The sequence below is a fragment of the Aptenodytes patagonicus genome, chromosome 1, assembly GCF_965638725.1.
Source record: "Aptenodytes patagonicus chromosome 1, bAptPat1.pri.cur, whole genome shotgun sequence".
In the NCBI taxonomy this organism is placed as follows: Eukaryota; Metazoa; Chordata; class Aves; order Sphenisciformes; family Spheniscidae; genus Aptenodytes; species Aptenodytes patagonicus.
In genome coordinates, this window is record NC_134949.1 from 30601245 (window position 1) to 30624740 (window position 23496).

The following is a 23496-nucleotide window of genomic DNA, read 5'->3' on the forward strand; positions in this document are numbered from 1 at the left end:
GAAACTCTCATCAGCTGAACAAAAAACCTGCGTATTTCTGGGTAGGCTACAACATACGCAGCTTACACAACTGATTTATACTGAAATATTATGTAAAAACTCCAGTATCACACATTATTACTCACACCAGTTTATTTTTATCCAATTGCGAAATATGGCCAGAACGGTGGAGTCCTTGTGTACCTGCACCTCCGTCATCACTGAAGGCAATCACGGCTGCTGCAATCCCACGGCCTCAAGTTTTCGGGACTCTTACACAAACCGCAAATTCAGCGACTTACAAACGACGGCCAGACCAAGCACACTGTTTGTGGTAAAGGGCCTAGTCTGCCGCACGTCTGACAGAAGGTAAGCCAGCCAGGCCGCACGGACAGCAGAGCGCTGCACCGAGCACGCCACAACTAAACGCTCGGTGCAACCCCCTGCAGCCCAGTACCCCTCACACCGCGCCGGGAGCTCCGCCGCACGGTCGCGGCCCAGCCGCCGCGCCAGGGCCGGCCCCGGGCCGCCGTTCCGGGGGAGCGCGGCGGCCCTGCCCCGGCGGGGCCCGCAGCCTCCTCGCGCCGCGCCCCGCGCCGCCGCAGCCGTTAGCCCACGTGACCGCGAGCGGCTCGTGCGCGGCGGACGCGGCGCCGGCCCGCCCCGCCCTGAAGGCAGGAAAGGGTAAGCGGCCAGGAGCGGCTGCCGGGCGGGAGGGGCGACGGAAGCCGGGCGGGCTCAGAGCGCGGAGAGTCGGGGCGGAGAGCGCGTGGCGGCGCGACGACGCGGCGGGGGAAGGGGGGGGGGAGGGCTCCAAGCCCCGTGGTGGAGGAGGGAGCGGGGACGGGCGTCAGGAGAGGGGGCTGGGGGGGGGGAACGACGCATGCCGCGCGGCAGGCCCGGCCCCGCGAGCCCGGCCCCGCCCCAGCTCGCGCCAGGCGCTCAGTGCCGCCCCCCTGCCCTGCCCCGCCCCTCCCTCTCTCCCTCTCGCCCGCGCGAGCCGCCGGCGGCCGTTGGGCGGCGCGGGGCGGGTGGCGTCCCTCTGGGGAGGGTCCCCGCTGGGCGAGCCGGCGGGGGCGGGCGGGGCTGAGAGCCGCCTCGTGTGGGCGGGGGCGCGGCGCTGCCGGCGGGCAGGGCGCGGGGAGGGAGCGGAGGGGCGCGGGCTGTCCGCCACCCGCCTCCGCCTTGGTGGCGGAGCCGCTCCCCTCTCGGGGGCGAGGCGGGCGGGGTGGCCTCAGGAGCCGCCCGGTGGATGACGGTACTTCCGCAGCGGGGCTCGCGGAAGTGTGGCGTAATGACCGGCAGCGGGCGTCTGCGGGCGGCCCCGAGCGCGGCGGCCGGGCACGGCCCGGCTGGGCGCTGCGCCCGTAGCCTGGCGGCTGCCCGGCAGCGGCTGGCGGCAGCCACGGGCAGCCGCGCGTCCCTCTCCCGCTCCGAAGGCCTTGCCGTGCCGTCGTCTCGTGTGGAAGCCTACACGCTGTTTCGTGTAGGATTCCTCCCTTGTCCTTTCCTCCTTTAAATTGCCGAGATACTAATTCGCGGAGGGAAGGGATTGGATTAAAAAGAAGTGGCAAAGCCGATAGTGTGAAGCGCTGTTGTTCTCTATATAGTCTGACTTTTAGTGATGATTAAGGGGAGGAACTCGTGGCCACGTTGCAGGGTAGAAGTGAAGCAGTATGAACGGCGTTTGCTTGTGTAGGAGGGAACAGAGGCTTGAACGTGGCTTCGTGGTTGTGCTCCCCAGTTCGCTTGCATTTTGTCTGCAACTGGGACTTCGGCTATGCACTGTTCTCGGTCCTGGACTGGATGCAATTCCTGTTTAACGTATTTTCCTGCTTTATTAAATTTCTACCAGATCTTGTATTTGTCCTATAAGCACTACAGTTAATGGCAGTTCTCTAGGATCCTGATGGAGTGGCTTTCCTGTTACCCTACGTCCTGGACATCTGAGAGATAGATTACTATTTTGGTTTATAATGATATAACTTATCTTAAAGTGGCTGATTTTCCATGCCTGGTACTTGTCCTTCAATCTGTTCTTAGTTTAATGCTTCTCTGGGTAAAGGCCACAATGCTTGAAGCTGAAGAGATCCGGCCAGTTCCTAGACATGTCTCTGTGGTGTTCTTACCTTTTTTAAGGAAAATTAATTTTTTTTGGAAGTCAGTGAAAAGCTTAGCTAGAAAAAGTGCAGCTGAAGACCAAACAGACTCTAACCTCGTAATATCTTTTAATTAGCCAGTATTCCATTGTGATTTTTTTTTTTTTTGTATCACATCATTGCTGTTCTGTTGAACTGGAATTAATTGAGTACATTGAGATACTAAAAAAGGAGTGAGGTGATCTAATAAAGCTGCTTTACATCTCTAGATAACTTTCTTGTACCAGCACATTTTTATTTTCTTTTTTTCCCCAAAAAGCATACGTCACACATACTTGTTCATTGTTCAATTAGGAAGAAAATAGCAATTATTTGTCAACAGAATATGCCTGGAAGACAAAACCTCTTGGGGATTTTCAGGTTAAATGAAATTTCTCTAGAAGACTTTAGAATTAGACTTGGTTTTTCCAATATGCAGCTTTGTAACTTAATCTACATGTATTTTGTAAAAAAATGTAACATTTCTAACTACTGTGATTGGGAGATTTCTAGGAGTCTTTCATTTCTTTTACTTTTAAAATTACAAATTCTGTGTAACTTGTATTTGGTTACTGACATAAGTTTGCTCCTGGAATTGATGGGAAATAGCTATACACATAGTATAGTAGTGGGTGGTATCCAGACCCATGAGAATAATATTTGAATCATGCTAACAATTTTAAGATTCAGATGGTTTCACAGTCACAGTTGGAATTTTGTGTTGAAATCTTTGAGTTGACCAGTGTGCCACAGGTTCCAACTACTTCTGGAATACCTGGATCCTGATGCTTGGTTTTTACTTCAACAGTACATTATCATTTTAACACAATGACTCTCTATTCCACGTGATCTGCACTGCACGATTTTAAGATCCTTCTGGACCAATTAAATTTAGTTGCAATTCTAATTAGTGGCCAAAACATACATTTTTTCCTATTAATTGATAAAAAATTTTTGGAGGTTTCTCATCCTCACTGAAGTCTTGGCAAGAATAAATAAATCCTAGTTCCTATGCATTAGAATTCTTTCTGTTAAAAATAAATTTATTTTCACACTTGAAAATGAGTCATTGAAATTCTAGAACGAAGTTCAGCTGAAAAATGTGAATTTTAATGTTCATCTCGTATAAATTATAAAGCTTGGGCAAGCTGAAATCCAAAAGTTTTAGTTATAAATCTAAACCCAGTATCAATCAGTGCAGAATGAACATTTGTAGCTTTACGTAAGTCTTTTGTTTGTTTTTCAGCTGAAATTATTTAGTCTTTAAAATTGAGAAATACGATTCTGTTCATATATTAAGGGAAAATATCAATTGTAATTGCCTGGAATGTACGCTGCAAGTCCTGAACTGCTGGAAAAAGCAGATACAGACTTGTATAAATAGCGTGCTGCTCTCTCTATCAAAGGGATTTTGTACTTTTTTGAACCAGTGTGTTCCTGAACTGTTATTTAGAGTCTTAGATACAAGGGGAATGGTCCCTTGGATAATATCTCTCTTGCTTTGTTGAAAAAGTTACCAGTTTATGCCAGAAATTAATCTGCAAATACTAAAATAACTTACTGCTTTTCTAATGTAGCTATGGATGCTTTTACTGTTCATTTTTCAATAAAATTATTAATTATATATTCTTCAGAGTATTTGGGTTTAGTTGTTTTGTTTATTCCTCAGGCCTGAGAAGTTTATATGGCAGTTGGAAGTTGTCACAAATCCCAGACTCAAAATCAATATGGTGGCGAATGGTTGTTACAGAGTACACTGGGTAGGCTCTTAGGAGGTCCCACAGTGACCTCTAATGTTCAAGGATAAAACCTGAGTTGTTAAAATAACGGAAGTTATTTTCGAAGGCACAATTTGGCATATTAGTTTGTACATTCAGTTTGTTAATATGCCTCAGACAGTAGATGGTAAGCAGTTGGTTCATCAGGCCTTACTGCTAGGTTTCACGGGAATATTATGTTGGGGAGTCAGTTCTGATTCCCCCCTGTTTTGAGGAAGTATGCACAAAGCCGCCTTTACAGTAGTTGGGGGAGAACTAGTTGCTTTTGTACAGTGCACTGAAAATGGAAAAGACCTTTCAAATATTAAATACATTCTCTCTATTCTTTCTTTTGAAATGATTCATATCATAATAAATATTATTGTCACTTATTATTCTGTCCGTACATACGCAATGCATACTTGCATTCTTGAAAGATTCGTAGCTGAGAAGTGTGTTTCTTGTATTTACTCATTTGATTTTCCATTAGGCTAGAAGAAACTTCGCTGTTCTGGACTAAACTTACTTGTTCTAAATCCAAATGCAAGAACTTCTAGAAGAGTTTGTTTCTGACAATGTTCATGTTTTGAGTTCAATGCTGCTATTCTTAGGCCACTTATTCAATGTTATATGAATACTTACCATTACACATTTTGGTTAAAACTGAATATTCCCTTTTTTTAGTTGTTTTTGCCTAAGTTTGATTCTGGATAACCACAACTAACATGGCAGTTTCATGGTACTTGAAAGAATCCAGAGAGTTGACTAGATAAGTGTGCAAATGAATTAAAAGTCAAAGGTTATGCTATTGTTTACTGGAAATACAATTTACAAATTTAGTGAATTTGGAAGCAACACCTCATTTATGCAGTCTGCTCGAGACCAAAACATAACAGCAGCTGGTAGTTGTTTGCAAAGGGCGCTTCAAATCAATTTATACGATTAGCTTACTTTGCTTGCATTGAATCTTTAAGCTGAAAGGCAACACAGAACTTTCAGTTGCAAGAAGCTAAATACATGTTATATTGTTCACTTAAGCGTGTTCCAAAATTGATGTAATTTAGTACTTTCCTTTACGTACAATATATGTGAATGATTATTAGTTTCTTTGAAGATACAGAAATATGAGTAAAAACAATTATTGCATCTTTTATGTTAGAAAAACTTACTCTGCCAGTCACCTGTGGGATAATACTTGAAGACTTTGCATTACATCTAAAGTTTAACTGCTCTGAAAAGATGTGATCTATAACAATTACTGATCTTTTTTTGTATTGCAATACCCATAGAAAAGTGATCATATTACTGTTCTTCTTCTTGGTTGCTTACGTGCGTGAAACAAAATCCTGAATAACTTTTCAGAACTGAGGGGTGACTGATTACTCTCTGTTCTGAACTAATTGTTACTTTAATTGCTGAGAGTAACTTTCATCTACAGTTACATTTTCTTCTGCTTTTGCTTTGTATTTTGAAAGTGAAATGTTTTGTTTGGAAATATGCAAGTGTCCATGAGGGTAAAATTCATGTCCTTGAGACATGAAATTAATTGGTAAGAATAAGCAATATGAATTTCTTTCCAGTCACAACCAACATGTGGATTGAGCCTTTATACATGGGATAGATCCCAGTGATGGGATGTAGTAATATTAGCTTTAAAGAAGAATCAGTTCCACATTAAACTGATTTTTTTTTTTTTTTTTTTTTTTTTAGTCAGTAATAATTCTGTGACAGATCAGGTTGCTGATTGTTGTGGTTTAAGCTTTTTTGTTTTGATGTGGCTTGTAAGCTGAAGGTTCACTGTGTTGATCTGTTTTTGCTTCTGAGAACTTCTATGTATGTTATAGCTCTGAGAAGATTATGAAACTGGATTTTTATTGTTGCTGTTCCGTATTGTATACTGGAAAAAATTCTGCATATTTCATAGTGATGGGAGCTGTTGCATGGAAATCGTAATTGTTTTAATTCAAACTAGGGCATAAGAAAATGATATATAATGGAGTTGAGGCTAAAACAAAATCTGCTGCTTTATATTTGGAACAAGTAAAAACATCTAGGTATCAGGACAAAATGACTAACCTAGGAGAAACAGAACAGCAGAGCATACATGCGTAGCTACTGAAAATGCTGATTAGGTTAGGATTTGCTGCTTCAGTAATACAACAGTTATTTCCATGATCTGTGGCATTTCCAAACTTGTAACAGAGTGGTATTGTTTAATGACCGTGTGCTGGGGAATACAGGGAGATTAATATGATGGAGGAATATTGTGAGGAAAACCTGCGTGTAGCATGTAAATACATTAATGGAATAGAAATTTCACCACTATGGTGGAATAATACCAGGATGAACTTGTGTTTAATGAAGGGTAAATGAGAGCTCCTTCTGGAACTAGACAGTATTTTTAAATGAAAACTTACACGGACTAATCTATTTTGGTTCTTCTGTGACAATCATCACCATCATATCTATGTGCGTCAGCCTGTACTTGGATAAATTTATATGAATTAAGTTAGCCTACTAAAAAGCCTGCATAATTGCACCCTTACAAAAAATTACTGTAATGTAAAAGTTACTGAAATGTATAGCTAAAGCGGGAAATGAGGGTCAGGCTGCATTGCAGTCGTTCTCTCTGGCCTTGTATCGTGAAAGATTGTTGAAAAGGCACGTGTTAAAAAGATGTCACAAATCCTTATACTGAGCAGCATCATGTTCATCACGGCTGTTAGACTGGGTATAACCTTGTCTTCAAGTTGTACCAGTCTTACTTAAACCAAAAACTTTTGTGCTCAATTTTATATTTCATAGGATGCAACAGAATTGGGCTCATTCATGTGTTTTGGTATTTTCTGTTATGAAAGTCTTCCTTGTTTTCAAACCATATATACCTGAATTCTAGTGTGATGCCACTGATTTATAGAAAAATGCATACTGCGATTGACAGATAAATTGGTTATTTCAATGGATTATGGGACTGTATGTAGTATAGATACTAATTTCTGAACTAGATCAAATAGGTCATTTCAGACTAACATAGCAGTCTTGGCTGGGTAGTTGTTTTGCATATAGGTTGTAATTCCCTCCTTCCTGTTCCCTCACATGCCTTCTTGTAGAAGCACATCAGGGGCCATTTTATTTCCTTTGTGGATGACTGCTAATGCCTTGTTTTTACAGCTATTTTTCCTATCATACTTCTGTGGGTAATTTTTAAGTACCTAGATTTGCAAATATATTGTAACCTGGGGCTTTCTGAATGTTACTTGATGATTTTCTGCAGGCTGTTTGATAAACAGCGTCTTCTAATGTGCAGGCAAGTGTAAGAAAAAATAAACATTTCATACATAGAGAGCTATCTAAACAGCATCTCTGCTCCATATGTTGTAGTACCCACGAGAGGCTCATTATAATCCCTGGACCTTTTGTGCACCAAATACTTCAGTCCAGATAATGCTGTGCTCCATCTGCCTTTATCTGTGAGCTGCACAATGTGAAATTCTTAATGCTTTGACCTGCTGTATGCTAGCATTTTTGATCTTGGCTTTTTCTTGTCCATGTTGCCATTTCAACCAAGTTTTCAAGGTTGTTGCTTTGAAGTTTGTCAGTTCTACTGAATTATTCTGTCAGTTTTTTTTTTCCTAAGCCAAGGATAATTTATAAATGCTAATAAGTGTATGCATCTCTAAATTATTTTTACTATGTTTTACGTGTTTGATTTTGTTGCGCCATCTTTTAAGTGTTGTGATTTGTTGATTTTGTTCAAGGTGTCACTGACTGGGCAGAGATCCAGAAATACGTGGTGGTGAAATTATTTTTTTCAGCAAAGAATCCTTTGCTTGCTCCACTGACATACGTATAAACCTGCTGTATATTTAGCTGTCAGCATAAAACAGTCATAGCACTGCATTTCAGAATTTTACTCTGGAAATGTGATGCTCTTAAAATCTACGGATACTTTAGAAATCTTTTAAATTTTATGTACAAGAGAGTTCCCCTCAGTATCATTAAACATTGATACTTCACAGAGATCTTATTTTTAGAAAGCACTTGAACCAACTTGTTACTGACTGATTTATTACTTGGATGACTTTACAATTTTTAAGTAGTACGTATGATTACCATCTTTTATTGTTTATATATTAGGAAATTGTGTTATGTCTTTCCAACTTGTTAGCGTATCTTTATATACCTATGAAATAATTAGCTTCTTGTCCTTAACATTTTTGTTGGCTGTTACTGTCCAACACTACTTCAGATTCTATATAATTAGATTTAAAGCTGTTAAAAAGTTGACTGTCTGTTCTGGAGGGTATTCTTCTTTAAAAATAATTAAAATGTAATTTAAAGGAGCATTAGAAGTAACTTTGTAACCTCCGATTCTAAAAATAAAGTAGATTAGAGACTTTGAAATACTTAATTTCAACCTTGCTAAAATTTGTAATTCACTTTGAACATTGGACATCAAAATTTTTATATATAAATGACAGGCACATATGAGATTTATGCATTTTTTAAATGAACCCATTCATTAATTTAATATAGAAAAATATAAAATATAAAATAAGAGATCTAATATATATAATATGAAATAAATGTAGACCTGAAAAATTCTATATTAAATATCAAATTTCTGTATAATATAGAGGAAAAATATATCAAATTGAAATTTTAGAAAGTTATGGCAATATTTCCTTCAGTAGTTTTCACAAATTTTCTCAAACTCAATATGTTTTCTAAGAAAATAGTTAACTAGAGCACACTGAGGTTATAAAAGATAATGTCTAAGAGCAGAATATTATCTCTAGGAGTGATAGCTATCTGATACTTTCTTTATTTTTAAACAAATACTCCAACCAGAAAATTATTTGTTTTTTAAAAAAAAAAAAGATAAGGATCTTTGTTGTGTCGACCCTTTACTACCCTAAATTCTTTCTTGCGACTGCTATAAATGCTTATCATTACTTTTTTCCCGTCTTTTCTCCTAAGACCACCTAAGTATAAGAAAAGAAAACACTGCACATTTTAGGCAAACAGTATTTATCAGTTGAGGATTATCCATTCACGTGTACAGTTACTGGTAGAAGATAATGCTGGAAACTCTCTTTCTGCTGCCTACATTGAAGCTCTTCCCCTGTGGCAATGCCAGACACCTTGAAACCCCTCTTACTGAAAGAGTGATGGGTAACCTTCCATCTACTGGCAGTTGGATGATGAACTATTGTGTCAGCAGTTGCATGGCAACTCTGCATGTGCATATACTTACCTGTGGTAAAGGCTTGTCTGTTTTTTGGAGGGGAAAGCTTATGAAATAGACCTGGCAAAAATGTGCACGCTGTTCAGTGAGATACTGACATGTAGTAACTTCTTACCCTTGTGTTAAAAATGTTTTGTTATATGGGAGGACTTAAGGTTAAAGACGGGTTTGCTTTTAAGTAGTTCTTCTCAAACTGTTTAAAATGTGTGTGCACATGTTTACCAGCTTTTGGGAAGAAGGGCTTCTATGGTAGAGTAATCTACAGGCCTGCTCAGTTTGTGTCCCGGGGAAAAGCTGTCCCTTACTGTGGGAGGTGGGGAACCAGGAAACTTTCAGAATGTAGCGTGTGACTGGAAATGAAGGATTCATCTTGCTGTGGATGGAAGATAAAACCAGTGGTTTGATCAGTTGCTTAGTGAAGGAAGGAGAGGAGAGGAAATTCAGGGCAAGTAGAGAAGTCCTTCAGCACAACAACCGTTGTTGACTTTGGTGGCTTTGCAAATCGATTGCTTGTAGGGGTGCTGTTGGTGTTTTTCCCCTCATCTTTTTTCATACCGTGCCTTGTAATACTGCATGTGTCCAAAACCACAAAAGTAGGACCTGAACTCCCAGCTTTCTCTACAGCCGCTTAATACTCCCGGTGTTGCCTTGGCTAAGTGATGTACCGAGAATGTAGCATTTTGTCTTAACTGTTTTAACCTGGATGCTAGATTCTGTGTCACTATTAATTAGCTTGTAGTTCCAGGAGCATATGGCTGGTCTCCTGTGGATTGTCTGACCAATTACTTTTCTTCAGATACTAGATTTTTCTGTAGATACCAGCATGGGGCTTTTGCAAGAAGTTTATAACAAGATCTGTCAGTGGATTTAGTGGAAGGGATGGGGTGAACGTTCATGCTTCATTATTAATGAAAAATAGGTTTGATTATGAGGAATTTAAAGAGTGAGTAAATTAATCTGATTTCTTAAAGTTTAAAAAAAATTTCCTAAATCAGTCATATTGTGATACATCTGTCAGGCAATGTCTTTCAGCTCAAAGAGTAACTGTGGAGAACATGGTGGATATGTTTGTGGGCAAGGTCTCAAAATTGTGTTTCGAGGCTGACATTGCTGTTAGAGTGGAGGAAGTCTGAGATATGCCAGACCTCCCAGCAGAGGAGTAGAATTCCAGCCAGAAAACTCGAGAGGCGAAGTTCAGAATCAGTGGGTTAAGGGAAGGGTGTTAAGGTGTATAAAATGATACAGTTTGTTAAATGGTAGACAAAAATCTGATTTTTAGAGATTCTGTTTTTATGTGGAATAAAAGGTAAATCTGTGCCAATTGAGGCAGTAGTCTCTTTTGGTAGATTGGTTCCAATAAGGAGTTCTTAAACGATAAGCTGCAAGTAAAGCGTTTTAACATTTGTCTTGAATTTATGAGGTTTTTGTTCTGTTTCACAACCTATTTCAGACTCCTTGTGAAAGCTGTTGATGTAAATTGAAAATCTTTTCCTGAAATGTGCAGAAAGAAAATATAGTCGTATTACAAGCATTAAGTACATTTAGTCTTTATTAGTTAAACTTGTGTTATGAGCAAGAGTTATAGATGATGGTGAAGTATTTCCACTAAAAAAAAAAAAAGTAAAAGAGATTAACTTTCACAAGGTTTTAAATGTCAGAAGTAGTAGTAAACATGTTCCTGTCTTTTAGAAGACAGATCTTGTCATTGCAAAGCTATTAATACCTGTAAAGAATTTTAGTGAAGAATATGCTGATGGTTTACTTCGTAGAACTGGGTTTCCTCTCTTAAGTGTAATCCTTTAAGGAATTAAGTAGCCGTATCTGTGACAGAAATACTGCTTTCAGTACTATTTCATCAGACTGATTTGAATTTGTATTTTGCATACAAATAGTTAATCACTTCCATATTTCTGAAAATGCAACAGAGAAAAAATGATTTCACAATAGAATATTTAGAATTTCACTGTTTGTAAGAGGATTGAACGAAACTGCATGTATTTGTTTTCCATTATTTTGGTTTAAAAATAATTCTGTGTTCTTGAATATAAACACACTGAAAGACTCGAAAGTTCAGGGCACAGTCTGTTTTCTCCTTCTATTACTGTCTGTTGGAGTTAGGATGTGTAAGAGGGAGCAGGGACTCCACAAACTGATCTTGTGCGGGGTCTACCAGGGATTCATTAGGTGGAAACAACAGTTTAAATTGGATTTTTCCAATAGGTGAAGGACAGCATTTCTTACAATGAAACTGCAGTTACATAAAATAGTCTTGTACCTTTGCAGCAGTACCTGGGTACTCAGCTTGCTTCTCAGAGGTATAACTAATATGATCAAACAACTTGTGTTTCAGTGTACTTTGTAGGTATTTTTCGAGAATGTTCGGTGGTTCAGGGCTAAATAAATAGATGGGAGATAGCATAATAAATAGTGAGTTGGAGTGGAATAGTCCCATGTGTCATTACTTAGCTGCCCAGCCTGCCACTATGCTTTTAACTTTCTGATGTAGTAGTGAACAAGGAGTCATGGTGTTACTGTGTGTCCCTATGATATACGTGAAAAATTGAACTGATTTTACATGTTTGCAGTTACCACAAGTGTGGAAGTGATGCATTTCTGCATTTTTATGTGTGAAAATACTTAATAAAGAACTGGTAGTGTGTTGCCAAGTAGTCAGCTTTTCCTTACTTAACACAATCCGTCTTTGAGGGTCACAAATTAATAATTACCAGTTTATGGAATTTTAAAATAGAATAGAATATTTTCAGTTGGAAGGGACCTGCAATGATCATCTAGTCCAACTGCCTGACCACTTCAGGGCTGACCAAAAGCTAAAGCATGTTATTAAGGGCATTGTCCCAATGCCTCTTAAACACTGACAGGCTTGGGCCATCGACCACCTCTCTAGGAAGCCTGTTCCAGTGTTTGACCACCCTCTTGGTAAAGAAATGCTTCCTAATGTCCAGTCTAAACCTCCCCTGGTGCAGCTTTGAACCATTCCCATGCGTGCTATCATTAGATACCAGGGAGAAGAGGTCAGCACCTCTCTCTCCATTTCCCCTCCTCAGGAAGCTGTAGAGAGCAATGAGATCACCCCTCAGCCTCCTTTTCTCCAAACCAGACAAACCCAAAGTCCTTAGCCGCTCCTCACAGGACATGCCTTCCAGCCCTTTCACCAGCTTTGTTGCCCTCCTCTGGACGCATTCAAGGACCTTCACATCCTTCTTAAATTGTGGGGCCCAGAACTGCACACAGTACTCCAGGGGAGGCCACACCAACGCTGAATACAGTGGGATAATCACCTCTCTTGACCGGCTGGTTATACTGTGTTTGATGCACCCCAGGATGCGGTTTGCCCTCTTGGCTGCCGGGGCACACTGCTGACTCACATTGATCCTGCTGTTGATAACCAGCATCCCCAGATCCCTTTCTGCAGGGCTGCTCGCCAGCTGCTCCTCTCCCAACTTATACTTGTGTCCAGCATTACTCCGTCCCAGGCACAGAATCTGGCATTTGGTCTTGTTAAATTTCATGCCATTGATGATTGCCCAATGCTCCAATCTATCTAGATCCCTCTGCAAGGCCTCCTGTCCCTCAAGAGAGTCAACAGCACCTCCCAGTTTGGTATCATCAGCAAACTTGCTAATGGTGTATTCAACTCCTGCATCCAGATCGTTGATAAATAATATTGAACAGAACTGGCCCTAGAATTGAATCCTGAGGAACACCGCTGGTGACCAGATTTTGGTTGTAAACTCCCAACTGAATGCTCTGTAATTGGTTATTTCAATCTAGTTGATGGGTTTTTTTCAGAAATATATAATTAGATTTTGTCTGGTTATATCAGTTTGCTTCTTGCTTAGCTGAACTGTTATCACTGTCATTTTTAACAAGTACTTCTGCTAGCACAGGATCACAAGAAATGGTCAAATTAGCTAAAGGGTAAATGTCAAGTATCAAGCTCTCTTCTGTAGAGTAGGCTTTTAAATTCTGATGAAGATTTCTGTTCTTTTTCATTCTCATGTACATACTCATTTCTTTTCACTGTGGATATTGGGAGACCCTACAGATAATAGAATTGATTTAGTCTTAACTGCTCCTTGTTGGATTGCCACAATGTTGTTGTTACTTAAAATTTGTTTTATAACAACTTTTTTTTTTTTTCCATTTTCTTCCTATTTTTCAGATTATGGCACAGGCTCAAGGTTTGGGGAAGAGATACGTTAAAGCCTTTTTTAAAGGTTTCTTCGTTGCTGTTCCGGTAACGGTGACTTTCCTGGATAGAGTTGCCTGTGTAGCAAGGGTGGAAGGAGCATCAATGCAGGTATTGTTGGAAATATCTTTCGTGCATCAGGAAATTAAAAAGTGACTGTCCACTGACAGTAGTAAGGTGGAAAAAAAATCTTTTTCTCAATTGTTATTAAATGACCACATTGTAGTATGGAATAGTTTAATTTCGACTTTGTTAAACAAATACCTTTATGATGTGAAAAGAAAAGCTGCTGAGAACAAAACATGCCAAAATTCTGTCTCAGTAAAAGGAAAATACATACATAACTAGTGATAAAGATATATTTTTTTGGTATCTTCTTAGTCATTTCGAAATAAAGATTTCATTTTTGATCACTACCTTTTGTCTCTTGGGGTTGAACTGATGACTTACAAAGAGGCTTTATTAATTTTTAGTAGCTGTATTATAGTAATTGTAAGGCAAAACTGGTTCTTGCTATACTTGCTCTTACTAATGAACAAGTATGGCACCATTTCAGTGAAGAATACTGAAAATGGCATGAACTTAATATTAATTCCTATGCTTATCAGGACATAAGTATCAGTTCACTGTTTTTACTTTATACTGAATTTTTATACAGTCTAAGCAAATAAAAATAAGTAGTCTGTGTAACATTTAGAAGGTAAATATTCATGACGGTGAACAGCTAGTTTGTTTCCTCTGTTACTGGGACATGAAAAATATATGTTGTAATGTAGTCAGACAATTTTTGTATTGTTACTTTGCATTTCAAATCATGTGCACTGCCTATTGCTATGCATCACCACTGATAACTATAATTTATTTGTTCCAATGTTGTAACATTCCAATTAGCAGAGACTAAGGATTTGATTCTCGGAGGCCAAGTCCTCTTTTCGGATTATCTGAGTAACCTCAGAATCTTGAAGAGAGCTTTCACAGCAGCCAAGACCAGCTGCTGGAGTTTGAATTGTGCAGCATTCATGCAGACAAAACTTGGGCTAGAACCTGGGCTTGGCTGATTTGTGTTTAATGCTATAGAAAAGCATGGGATGGGGAGAAGGAAATGGCAAGGTGGCATTGTGCCTTTTATGGCAGTCTGTAATCTGGTGTTTAACCTCTGTCAAGAAACCTCAGCTGGTCTAGAAGGCAGCTCTCGCCTCAAGAACAGGGACCAAAGTGAAATCATTGTACTCCAGTAATTCTACAATCCAAGACCAGAAGTTAGGTGTGACATAAGTTACCTTTGCCCTTTTCATGAATGTTATTCTGAATATCATTGAAGACCAATCAAAGGTAGAAGAATCTCAGGGCTCTCAGTTGCAGAGCCAAAAATTTGCTCTGGAAAGGAGGAGAGGAGTGGGAAACCGGGAAAAACAGTTTCATTCTCTTTTTACTACCTTCAGACAGGAGAAATTCAAATATATAACACAGCATCTATATAAATACAAAATCAGCCAGATGAATACAACTCACCCATTTTCCATCTCCCCATTTTTTGCCTCTGTTGGGATCTAGAGCCACATGCAGCATTCAAGATACAGATGCACCTTGAATTTTATGGTTTTGGTGGTTTTTTTGGGGGGGGTTGTTGGGGTTTTTTTGCTACTAGTGAGCATGACCTGAGCATTTAATTTTTGAGGGTGTCTTTTTTTTTTTTTTTTAGCCTTTCATTGTTTGGTCTTTTCTGTCTCTGACAATGTTCTGTTTGACATCCATTCTTGTTTGGATAGTTTTACCTCAGTAGCTAGAAAGAAATTTTCTGGATTTCCCTACTCCACAAGTCTATTGAGCTCCTCTGGTCAAGACCTCAGTTTTATGTTTCCTTTGAAGTCAAAGTCTCAAGTGTTAGGGAGTGCTCTGATATTGCTCTGGAGTGTTGCTTCTTTACTCACTTGAAGGGCATATAGTTAACTGTGGTTTATCCATGGAAGATTTGAAAAACTCTACAGTTATTTGCTCAGGTTTATTCAACCTGACAAAGAAGGATATGCACTCTTCATAGTGGCTAGGGTAAGCAATATATATTCAGTGGATGATTAAGATCTAAGCTCTTCCCTTGATGTGTCTGTTGACAAAACATTCCCTCTGTTGATTGAAGTATGGGTAGCTTGAAAGCTGACATTTCTAATTTTACTGACATCTCAGTGTCTGTAAATTCTCTCTCTGGTTTTATTCTGGACTGTAGCACTGAAATAGAAGTTTCTTTTAAACTTCTACGCCTATGGATGTTTTTCAGACTACAAAAAAAACTTCCTAGTGCTTTTAATAAGATACTAATTTCCTTGCCAAGATTTATTAGGCACCTAACTAAGTCTGACAGGGACATAATTATAAGGAATATATCCCTCTCTTGCAGAGTAGCTTGAAGGAGTATTGGTCATTGCGTTGCAATTCTGTCTACTTACTGTGTTCTCTGAAGAGTGATCTATGTTGAATGTATCAGAAAGCTATGGGTATGAGGGAGAGTGAAGTTCAGTCAGCATGTAGTCATATATCCATCAACCGCATGCTTCCAATGATATCTTATTGTCTCAATTTGAAGATATCATGGTATGATTCCCAAGAATTTGTTTGTAATAGACCTCTAAAACATCTAGCTGGCTTTGTGTACTCATCATTGTGGCTCCTGCTGAGCCTTTTCGTGGTTTAACCCCAGCCAGCAACTAAGCCCCACACAGCCGCTCGCTCGCTCCCCCCTGGTGGGATGGGGGGGAGAATCAGAAGGGTAGAAGTGAGAAAACTCGTGGATTGAGATAAAGACCGTTTAATAGGTAAAGCAAAAGCCGCGCATGCAAGCAAAGCAAAACAAGGAATTCATTCACTGCTTCCCGTCAGCCGGCAGGTGTTCAGCCATCTCCAGGAAAGCAGGGCTCCATCATGCGTAACAGTTATTTGGGAAGACAAGCGCCATCACTCCGAACGTCCCCCCCTTCCTTCTTCTTTCCCCAGCTTTATATGCTGAGCATGACGTCATATGGTGTGGAATATCCCTTTGGCCAGTTGGGGTCAGCTGTCCCAGCCGTGTCCCCTCCCAACTCCTTGTGCACCCCCAGCCTACTTGCTGGTGGGGTGGGGTGAGAGGCAGAAAAGGCCTTGACTCTTGAGCAAGCACTGCTCAGCAGTAACTAAAACATCCCTGTGTTATCAACACTGTTTCCAGCACAAATCCAAAACACAGCCCCATACTAGCTACTATGAAGATAATTAACTCTATCCCAGCCAAAACCAGCACCAGCCTGAAATTAAAAGTTCTGACAAGAAGCAAGGAATAAATCTCTCTGTGTCATGCTCACTCTCCTACTCTTGCTCTCTGTTGCACTGTCTCTCCCTCCCTCCCCCCTTTCTGTTTTTGTTTTGGACCAGACTTGCTGCTACTTTATAGTTACTGACGATGGTAATACTTTTTGACACCCTGGCAAGCACACTGTATAAAGGTTCTAATGAAAATACAAATTTTCTGATTTATTCCCAGTCAATTAAGACAGACTTCATGCATTTCATTGTCTCAAGCTGATTTTGTGTTTCTACAGTGCTTTCAGCCACCTGCCATAGTTCTTTCACTTGTGCTGACTCCAGTGTATATGCGTATTAACTCTAACCTGTAGGGAATAACAGTGAACTATTGCAATTTATAATTTTAACATCTTTTAAATTGTTTCATTACCTTATTTTTTCTTTCCAAAATTACTGTTTTTTGAATCCTCACGAGGTGTTTTTTGTTGCTTAGGATTTTACAGATTGATGCGCTCATCTAGCATTTTGTTAATAGCGGGTTTCAAGTGAGTTGTAATCTGTTTACAACATTGAATGTAAGTGACACAAATAACTGGTAATATGGTTTCTTAATTAGCTGTTGTGGATTTTTTGTGACTCCTCTTGTAATGCTGGATGTATACTTCAACATGTTTGCTATCATATGGACATCTTTTTACATCTTGATATCCATTTGTGGTTTTTTTTCTCGAGTTTCATTGCTCGCCTGGTATTACGAACTCTTCGTACGTAATGATGTGGAAAAGGGAACCCCCCATGGATATATAAATTTGTAAATTCATTAAATCAAATGGACTGTTTTCAAGTGAGATGGAAGATGACAGCGTATGTGCAACTTTATATGCAAGTTCTGTTGCAAACAGTTAAATACCAAGGATTATAGCAAGTAGCCTGACCAGCCATCTCTGACGAAGCATACTTGTTTCAGCAGCAAACATTATTGAATGTTCTATTCCATTATGCATAATAGCAGTTGTAATTATTCTGTGGCAGTTTCTCCTAACTTTATTATTAGGATTACTGTACCTAAGCCTGTGAGCTCATGTGAATATTCTTTCTGTTCCCCAAGCTATAAGCAAATAAGTTGTGACCTTCTGGTATTCACTAGCAGCATAACAACTATCAAGTTAATCATTATTTATAGTAAAAGGGCATGCTTTTACCCTCCTACTTACGGAACCTCATATCCTGTGAGGCTTCATCATATGGCTGGGGATCTCAATTTGCATGCTTTTAGCATTAGATTAGTTAGTAATTGGAAAGAGTGAATGTTTTGTGACTTCTGCACCACAGTTCTAAAGACCTGTGTGTCTCATTTGTAGAAGGCTATTATGCCAAGAACTTGGGCAAACAAATTATAATGCTTCAAGTTAGAGGAGGGAAGAAGCCCCTGTATTATTCTGTTTCTTATAAAAATAAAAAGCTCTTGTGGGCCTATTGGTTGACTACTTTTTCAGAAGCTGTATTTTTGTTTTGCTAGACCTGAGACCTTACTACTAGTAAAAATGTCATGGGGAATAAGTTGTCTCTGAACACACTGCATTAAATTCCTTCTATACTTTTTGTTGTGGAATCACAATTTATGTTATTTACCTTAAAGAAAGACTTGCTGAAGGATTTAGGTGATTTTTTTTATGGAAAACTGTAATTGTTGATGTAAAATGAAAGTTGTCTCTTTCTAGTTTTCCTTACCTTTTCTTCTACCAAAATAGTATTTTTGTCTGTGCATTTTGAATATGTCAGGTTGTTTTGTGGAAAAGAAAAAAAATATTCTACATTGTCATATATCTCTGAAACATAACTCTAATGTGTAATGAGTTGGATATTCACCCTGTAGGTCAAAACCACATGAGCAGTGTATTGTTAAAAATAGCAAGCAATGTAGTATTACATTTAGAGTGCTTTAAGTTAAAAAGATAGCGCAGTATCTAAATGTATTTAAACTCTAAAGCATTTCCTTTGTTTAAATACAGAAGACAGTAGGAATCAACTGGGATAATGCAACTAGGGCAATACTGTAACTACCTGGTGTATTTCTTTGTAAGATGAAGTTGATATAGGTACAGTTGTAAGGAAAAGTTTGTGAACACTCATGTAAATATTTTCTAAGTATCAGCTGTGAAATACATTATCTCTTGGAGCAATGGGTTTAAAATTTCCATTTGTTTTGACCTTCTCTTTCGGCCCTTCAAGGTAGATACTTTTGAGTACCAAGCAGTTTACTTTGTGAGAATATACCATATGTATGATTCCCATTTTGTAAGATCTGCTTCTTTGCCTAATGTCTAGTACCATTCTTAGCTTCTGGCCCATATGTGCCTGCATTTGGTAAAATGAGTATGACGGTGAATTGTTTGTGAATTTGTAGCTAAAGAATTTGTACGTAAAGATAGTATCCTTTGGTGGAAGATGCTGTGAAGGTGGAAAATCATTCTGGAAAATCCTGATTTAAAAAAAAAAAAAAAAATCTTCTCATTAGCTTCTAGTTTTCATTTATCTGGCTCTTGCAATGCATAGACTCAGTAAATAAAATAACGATGAGTGTTAATGTACTTATAGGTTAGACTTGGACCATATTTCTGTGGATTTGAATGTGATCTGCTTTGATCTGCAGACTTACTTGACTAGAAATTTGCCCTATAGTCCATAGCTCAAAATGTAACTAGCCTTGTTTGCTGTTTAGCTGAACATACTGTGTCATTTCCCTCCCCCCACCCCTATTTATTCTTTTGAACTATCATATTCCATACTGTTCATGTGAATTACACCTACTCAGGACCGCAACACATTGCTTTAAAAAGCTGGTTTTCCACAAGTCCCATTTGAAAAAGGTCTTTATCAACTGATCTGGCTAGCAAAGAAAAGATGATTGAGGAAACTGTAGTAAAGAGAAATCAGCACTTCTAAATAACTTTTAAAAATAAATACTAAGTATCCATCCCTGTTTGGGAGCATAGTTTTACTGAATAAAAATACAATGAAATTTAACACTCTGTAATTACTTGTGTTGAGAACAGTTGATTTCAGTCCTATACCCAGATTGGTTTGCTCATCAAAGGTACAATCAGTCTGGGGAGGGGAATCTCGGAAGTGAATGTCTGGTTGGACATTAAGGGACAAGTTATACAGTAAGGTGAACACTGACAACCTCTTCTACAAAAAATCAAATTTTAGCAAATATTGCAGCTATCATACTTATAAATGAGGGGGCTGCCTGGTCTTAATGCTCTGCTTTATTAAATAAGTCACCTAACTCTAGAGTCTAGATTAGAGGTCATCTGCTGGCCAACTTGGAGATACCGTAATTGTATTTGAAGAGTCTGAAAAAGCTTATTGAGAAATAAACTATCAAAAGACTTTAGTCTGGATTACTCTTAAATACTTTCTGTCTAATAAAAGGAGTATTTGTATTGAAATAATGCCTGCAAAAACCAACGAAGACAGTACTGTGATGGGCTACTTCCTTCCTCTACCGTTTCTGATGCGTTAACTCAGAGCCAGCATTAACCAGGTACCCTGGTTTTGTACCACGTCACACAAAATAGTTATGTACGGTTCTGTGTACCTCCTAATACTAATTAATTACTTGGTTTTTTTAGTGTTGAGGTTAGTGAACAGTCTCATTTCACTGTATGGTTCTGTGAGAGTTCATTCTTCTTTGTATCCTGTATGGAAGGCCCACAATTACTGGCAGTGTCAGTATGTGCTATAGGTGTAGGGTTTGTTTTTTCCCTTTGCAAAGAGTGCTGAGATTAGTATTGTTACAAGTATGTATTTCATTTTTAGTGCATTATGCTTGTATGTAAGCGGTAAGATGCTTGCAGAAAGTTTGCTTTTTCTGGGAATTAGTGTTCTTTGTTCTCCTTTGTTTTTAATATTAAATGATGTGCAGTAAAGGCAATCTTTTCTTTTCATCAGGCTTGTCATAAGTATGTATCCTGTGTGATTTAATTTGCATGCAATAGTGTATTGAAAGATGTGAACTGCAGGTTGCCATAAATTAATGACATATAACATAGCATTTAATAAAGAAATATATTTCCCAGAATACAACAGATTCTTGGTCCTCTTACAGTAAGTGGGTACATTTTTTCTGATTTTAATGTATTTCACCTGTTGGAATGAGAGTTAGGTGGAAGATTCGTAAAGGAAATGTAGATCTAAAGCTGGTTTTTTCCCCCCCCTCTCTCAGCCTTCTTTGAATCCTGGGGGAAGACAAGCGTCTGATGTAGTGCTCTTAAACCACTGGAGCATTCGAAATTACGATGTACAACGTGGGGACATTGTGTCATTGGTGTAAGTAATTTTGCATACATTTCAATACATGCTTATATAAATGTTAAACCATCGGTATTTAATATGTAATCTAGACTACTGTAAGTATATATATGAACAAGGAACATAAAATTTTTAATAATGCATTATTGTTATTCCTATAATCAGTTTTCAGAACTCAGATGTTCAAAGAATGCATTACCAAGTTTTTACTTGAATGCAGTGTAAGATATTATGTGATACAGTATATATGCGTACCAAAACTGCCGAGAAAAAAGAGCTGTGAGATAAAGAGAGAAAATAGATAAAACATTATGTGGCTTAATGGAGTATGCTTTTTAAGTTGTTTGGCTATGCACTCATATTTGTGAGAAAAATAGTGTTTCTTTATTAATTAATACTAACTTTTTTTTTTCTTGGAGAAATCTGGCTACTGAATAAAATTTTAAATAAGATCACAAGAATTCCACCATCTCCATAAAGGGCAAATATAGCAAAAAAAAAAAAAAAAAGTTTTACAATTATAATGGGAGGGTCTATATGTCAAGCCAAAAGGTGGCAGTGTTTCGCTGTTGAAAATACTCAAGACTAACAGAGGACAGAAACTCCATTTCAGCCTTAATGTAATATAGAAATGGAATGTCAAAGTGTGCATAACTGACACAATGATATAATACATACTCATACTACATGCTTGGATAGTTTAAGCTTAAGGTTTTAGTTTTGTAAGTGAAGTGCACAATATGTAGATTATAACAGAACTGTCTTTGGAAGCTATATTATCTGGCTTCCTTTTTGTCATATATCTTTTCTAATTGTCCCATTTTTTTGCCTACCTCTTCACTGTAGTGGTAATTTGTAAGACAATTTTCACTACCAGCTCTTAAAGCAAACTCTTTCATGTAGTCTTCCTTTGTTAGAAACTTAAAATTTACTTTACAGTCTGTCTTATTGTCTGGCATGTAAGATTTTCTGTAAATGGTCTAGCTACAAATATGAATTTATTCACGTTTGCAACACCTAATATTGCAAAAGGATTCTAATTTCAGGTCACTTAATGACTGCTTGTAAAACTTGATTCTGCCTGTGCGTGCATCCCTCTGCCCAAGTCATACTCTGGTGATTGTTTAAAACAGTGAATGTAACTGATTACTCATTAATAGACTGAACAGAAGATGAGCATGTTGTCTGATCAGAAAAAAAAATTAATAGTTTCATTCTTGTTATACTTCTTGAAGGTTTGTGGTACCATCTGAGCCATCTGCATTGATTGCTTTCACTTTGCTGTATGTTTGGGCATGATAACTAATATTTTAGATGCTGTGGGGTTTTTGTATGTTTTGAAAAAATTGCCTATTATTGGTGGAGCTTATGTACCTCCACATGGAGGAAGTCACATTGTATTTATGCATTGTACTGAGGTTTTTTCTTAATCTTTGGGGAAGTACACTGAATAATCAGACTAGAGAATTCAAAAAGCACTTTAAGAGCAATACAAAGGAAGTTAAACAATGTAAAAATAATCTATTGAATAGTTTTGCTATGAAAATATTGAAGGATATTTTATATATCAGTAACAGCTTTTAAGTTGTTAAGTACTTCATGATACGTGTTTGTTAGCAGCTTTGGCCTACTAGCTTATTGTAATGTAAAGATTTTAATTGTGTTGTAAAGGCTTGCAGGATATAGTATCTGGATGTGATTTTGTACCCACGTGAGTTGTTTGAGACTTAACTTTTGGTACACGAGGCTTTTATTGTGTAAACAGGTTAATATTTTTATCCTTTTCATTTCGATTGTTTACCTATGATTTCTATAACTCACTAGTGAATAGATATCCTCTGTATATCCATGAATTTTACTCTGTGGTCCTCGGAGGATTTGGCTGATTTAGGCAAGGCATGAACAGGGAAGGCCAGTCTCCCATCGACTGCTGTTTTTTCTGTTCCTGTCAGAAATTCAGATGAGAAAGTGTTGGTGTGACTGAGATAGGCAGATGGATATGTAAACCTTCTTTCATATCCTACTTGGCTGCTTAACATTTATCCACTGTCTCCTCTTTGCCAAGTCATAGTAGAAGATAGCTACAAGGTTGTGGGAGGGTGGTATTTTGCAGAACAAGAGCTGAGGTCAAATACTCATTCATGGCAGCTTGACCAGGGCCATCTAAGCTCTTTGCTTTCTTCATACCATCAGAAATACTATGTCATTCTGGATGGGTGCTGTTTCTATCAACTCTTAAAAGGGATTGTTGAAATCCCAACTGGCAAAGTCCAGTGTAAATAGATGGCCAACAGCCAAACCTTGGAGCAAAGAGATGAGTTAGTCTCCGTGGCTGTGGATGCCCCAAGAGAGGATCAATCAGCCTGTGATTATGCTTGTGATACTGGTTGCAGATCCAAAAGTTTTTCCTCTTACCATCCAATCTAGTTCTAGATGAAATACAGATTTTTGTTATTTGGTGGCTTTGATTACAAATGAGCACCCTGTCCCCAAGCACTTGGTGGAGTTTATGCTTGGTTAAGGTACTAAATGAAGACTGCACATTTATGGAAACGTGTGTCGTGTCTCTGTCAT

The 23496-nt window shown here is 38.7% G+C and overlaps 1 protein-coding gene across 5 annotated transcripts in view; it reads left to right on the forward strand.

Moving 5' to 3' along the window:
- The first annotated feature begins 226 nt into the window (after nt 1–226).
- Nucleotides 227–23496, forward strand: part of IMMP2L (inner mitochondrial membrane peptidase subunit 2) — a 495887-nt gene continuing 472617 nt past the window's right edge. For 4 of the 5 annotated variants that reach the window (XM_076330888.1, XM_076330909.1, XM_076330919.1 and 1 more), the window contains exons 1-3: nt 616–663; nt 13306–13443; nt 20837–20940. In XM_076330888.1, coding sequence (XP_076187003.1) covers nt 13309–13443; nt 20837–20940 — 239 coding nt within the window. In that variant the 5' untranslated portion in view covers nt 616–663; nt 13306–13308. Of the gene's footprint in view, nt 349–615; nt 664–13305; nt 13444–20836; nt 20941–23496 lie in introns of those variants that run through there. The other variant, XM_076330898.1, reaches the window with a different exon arrangement.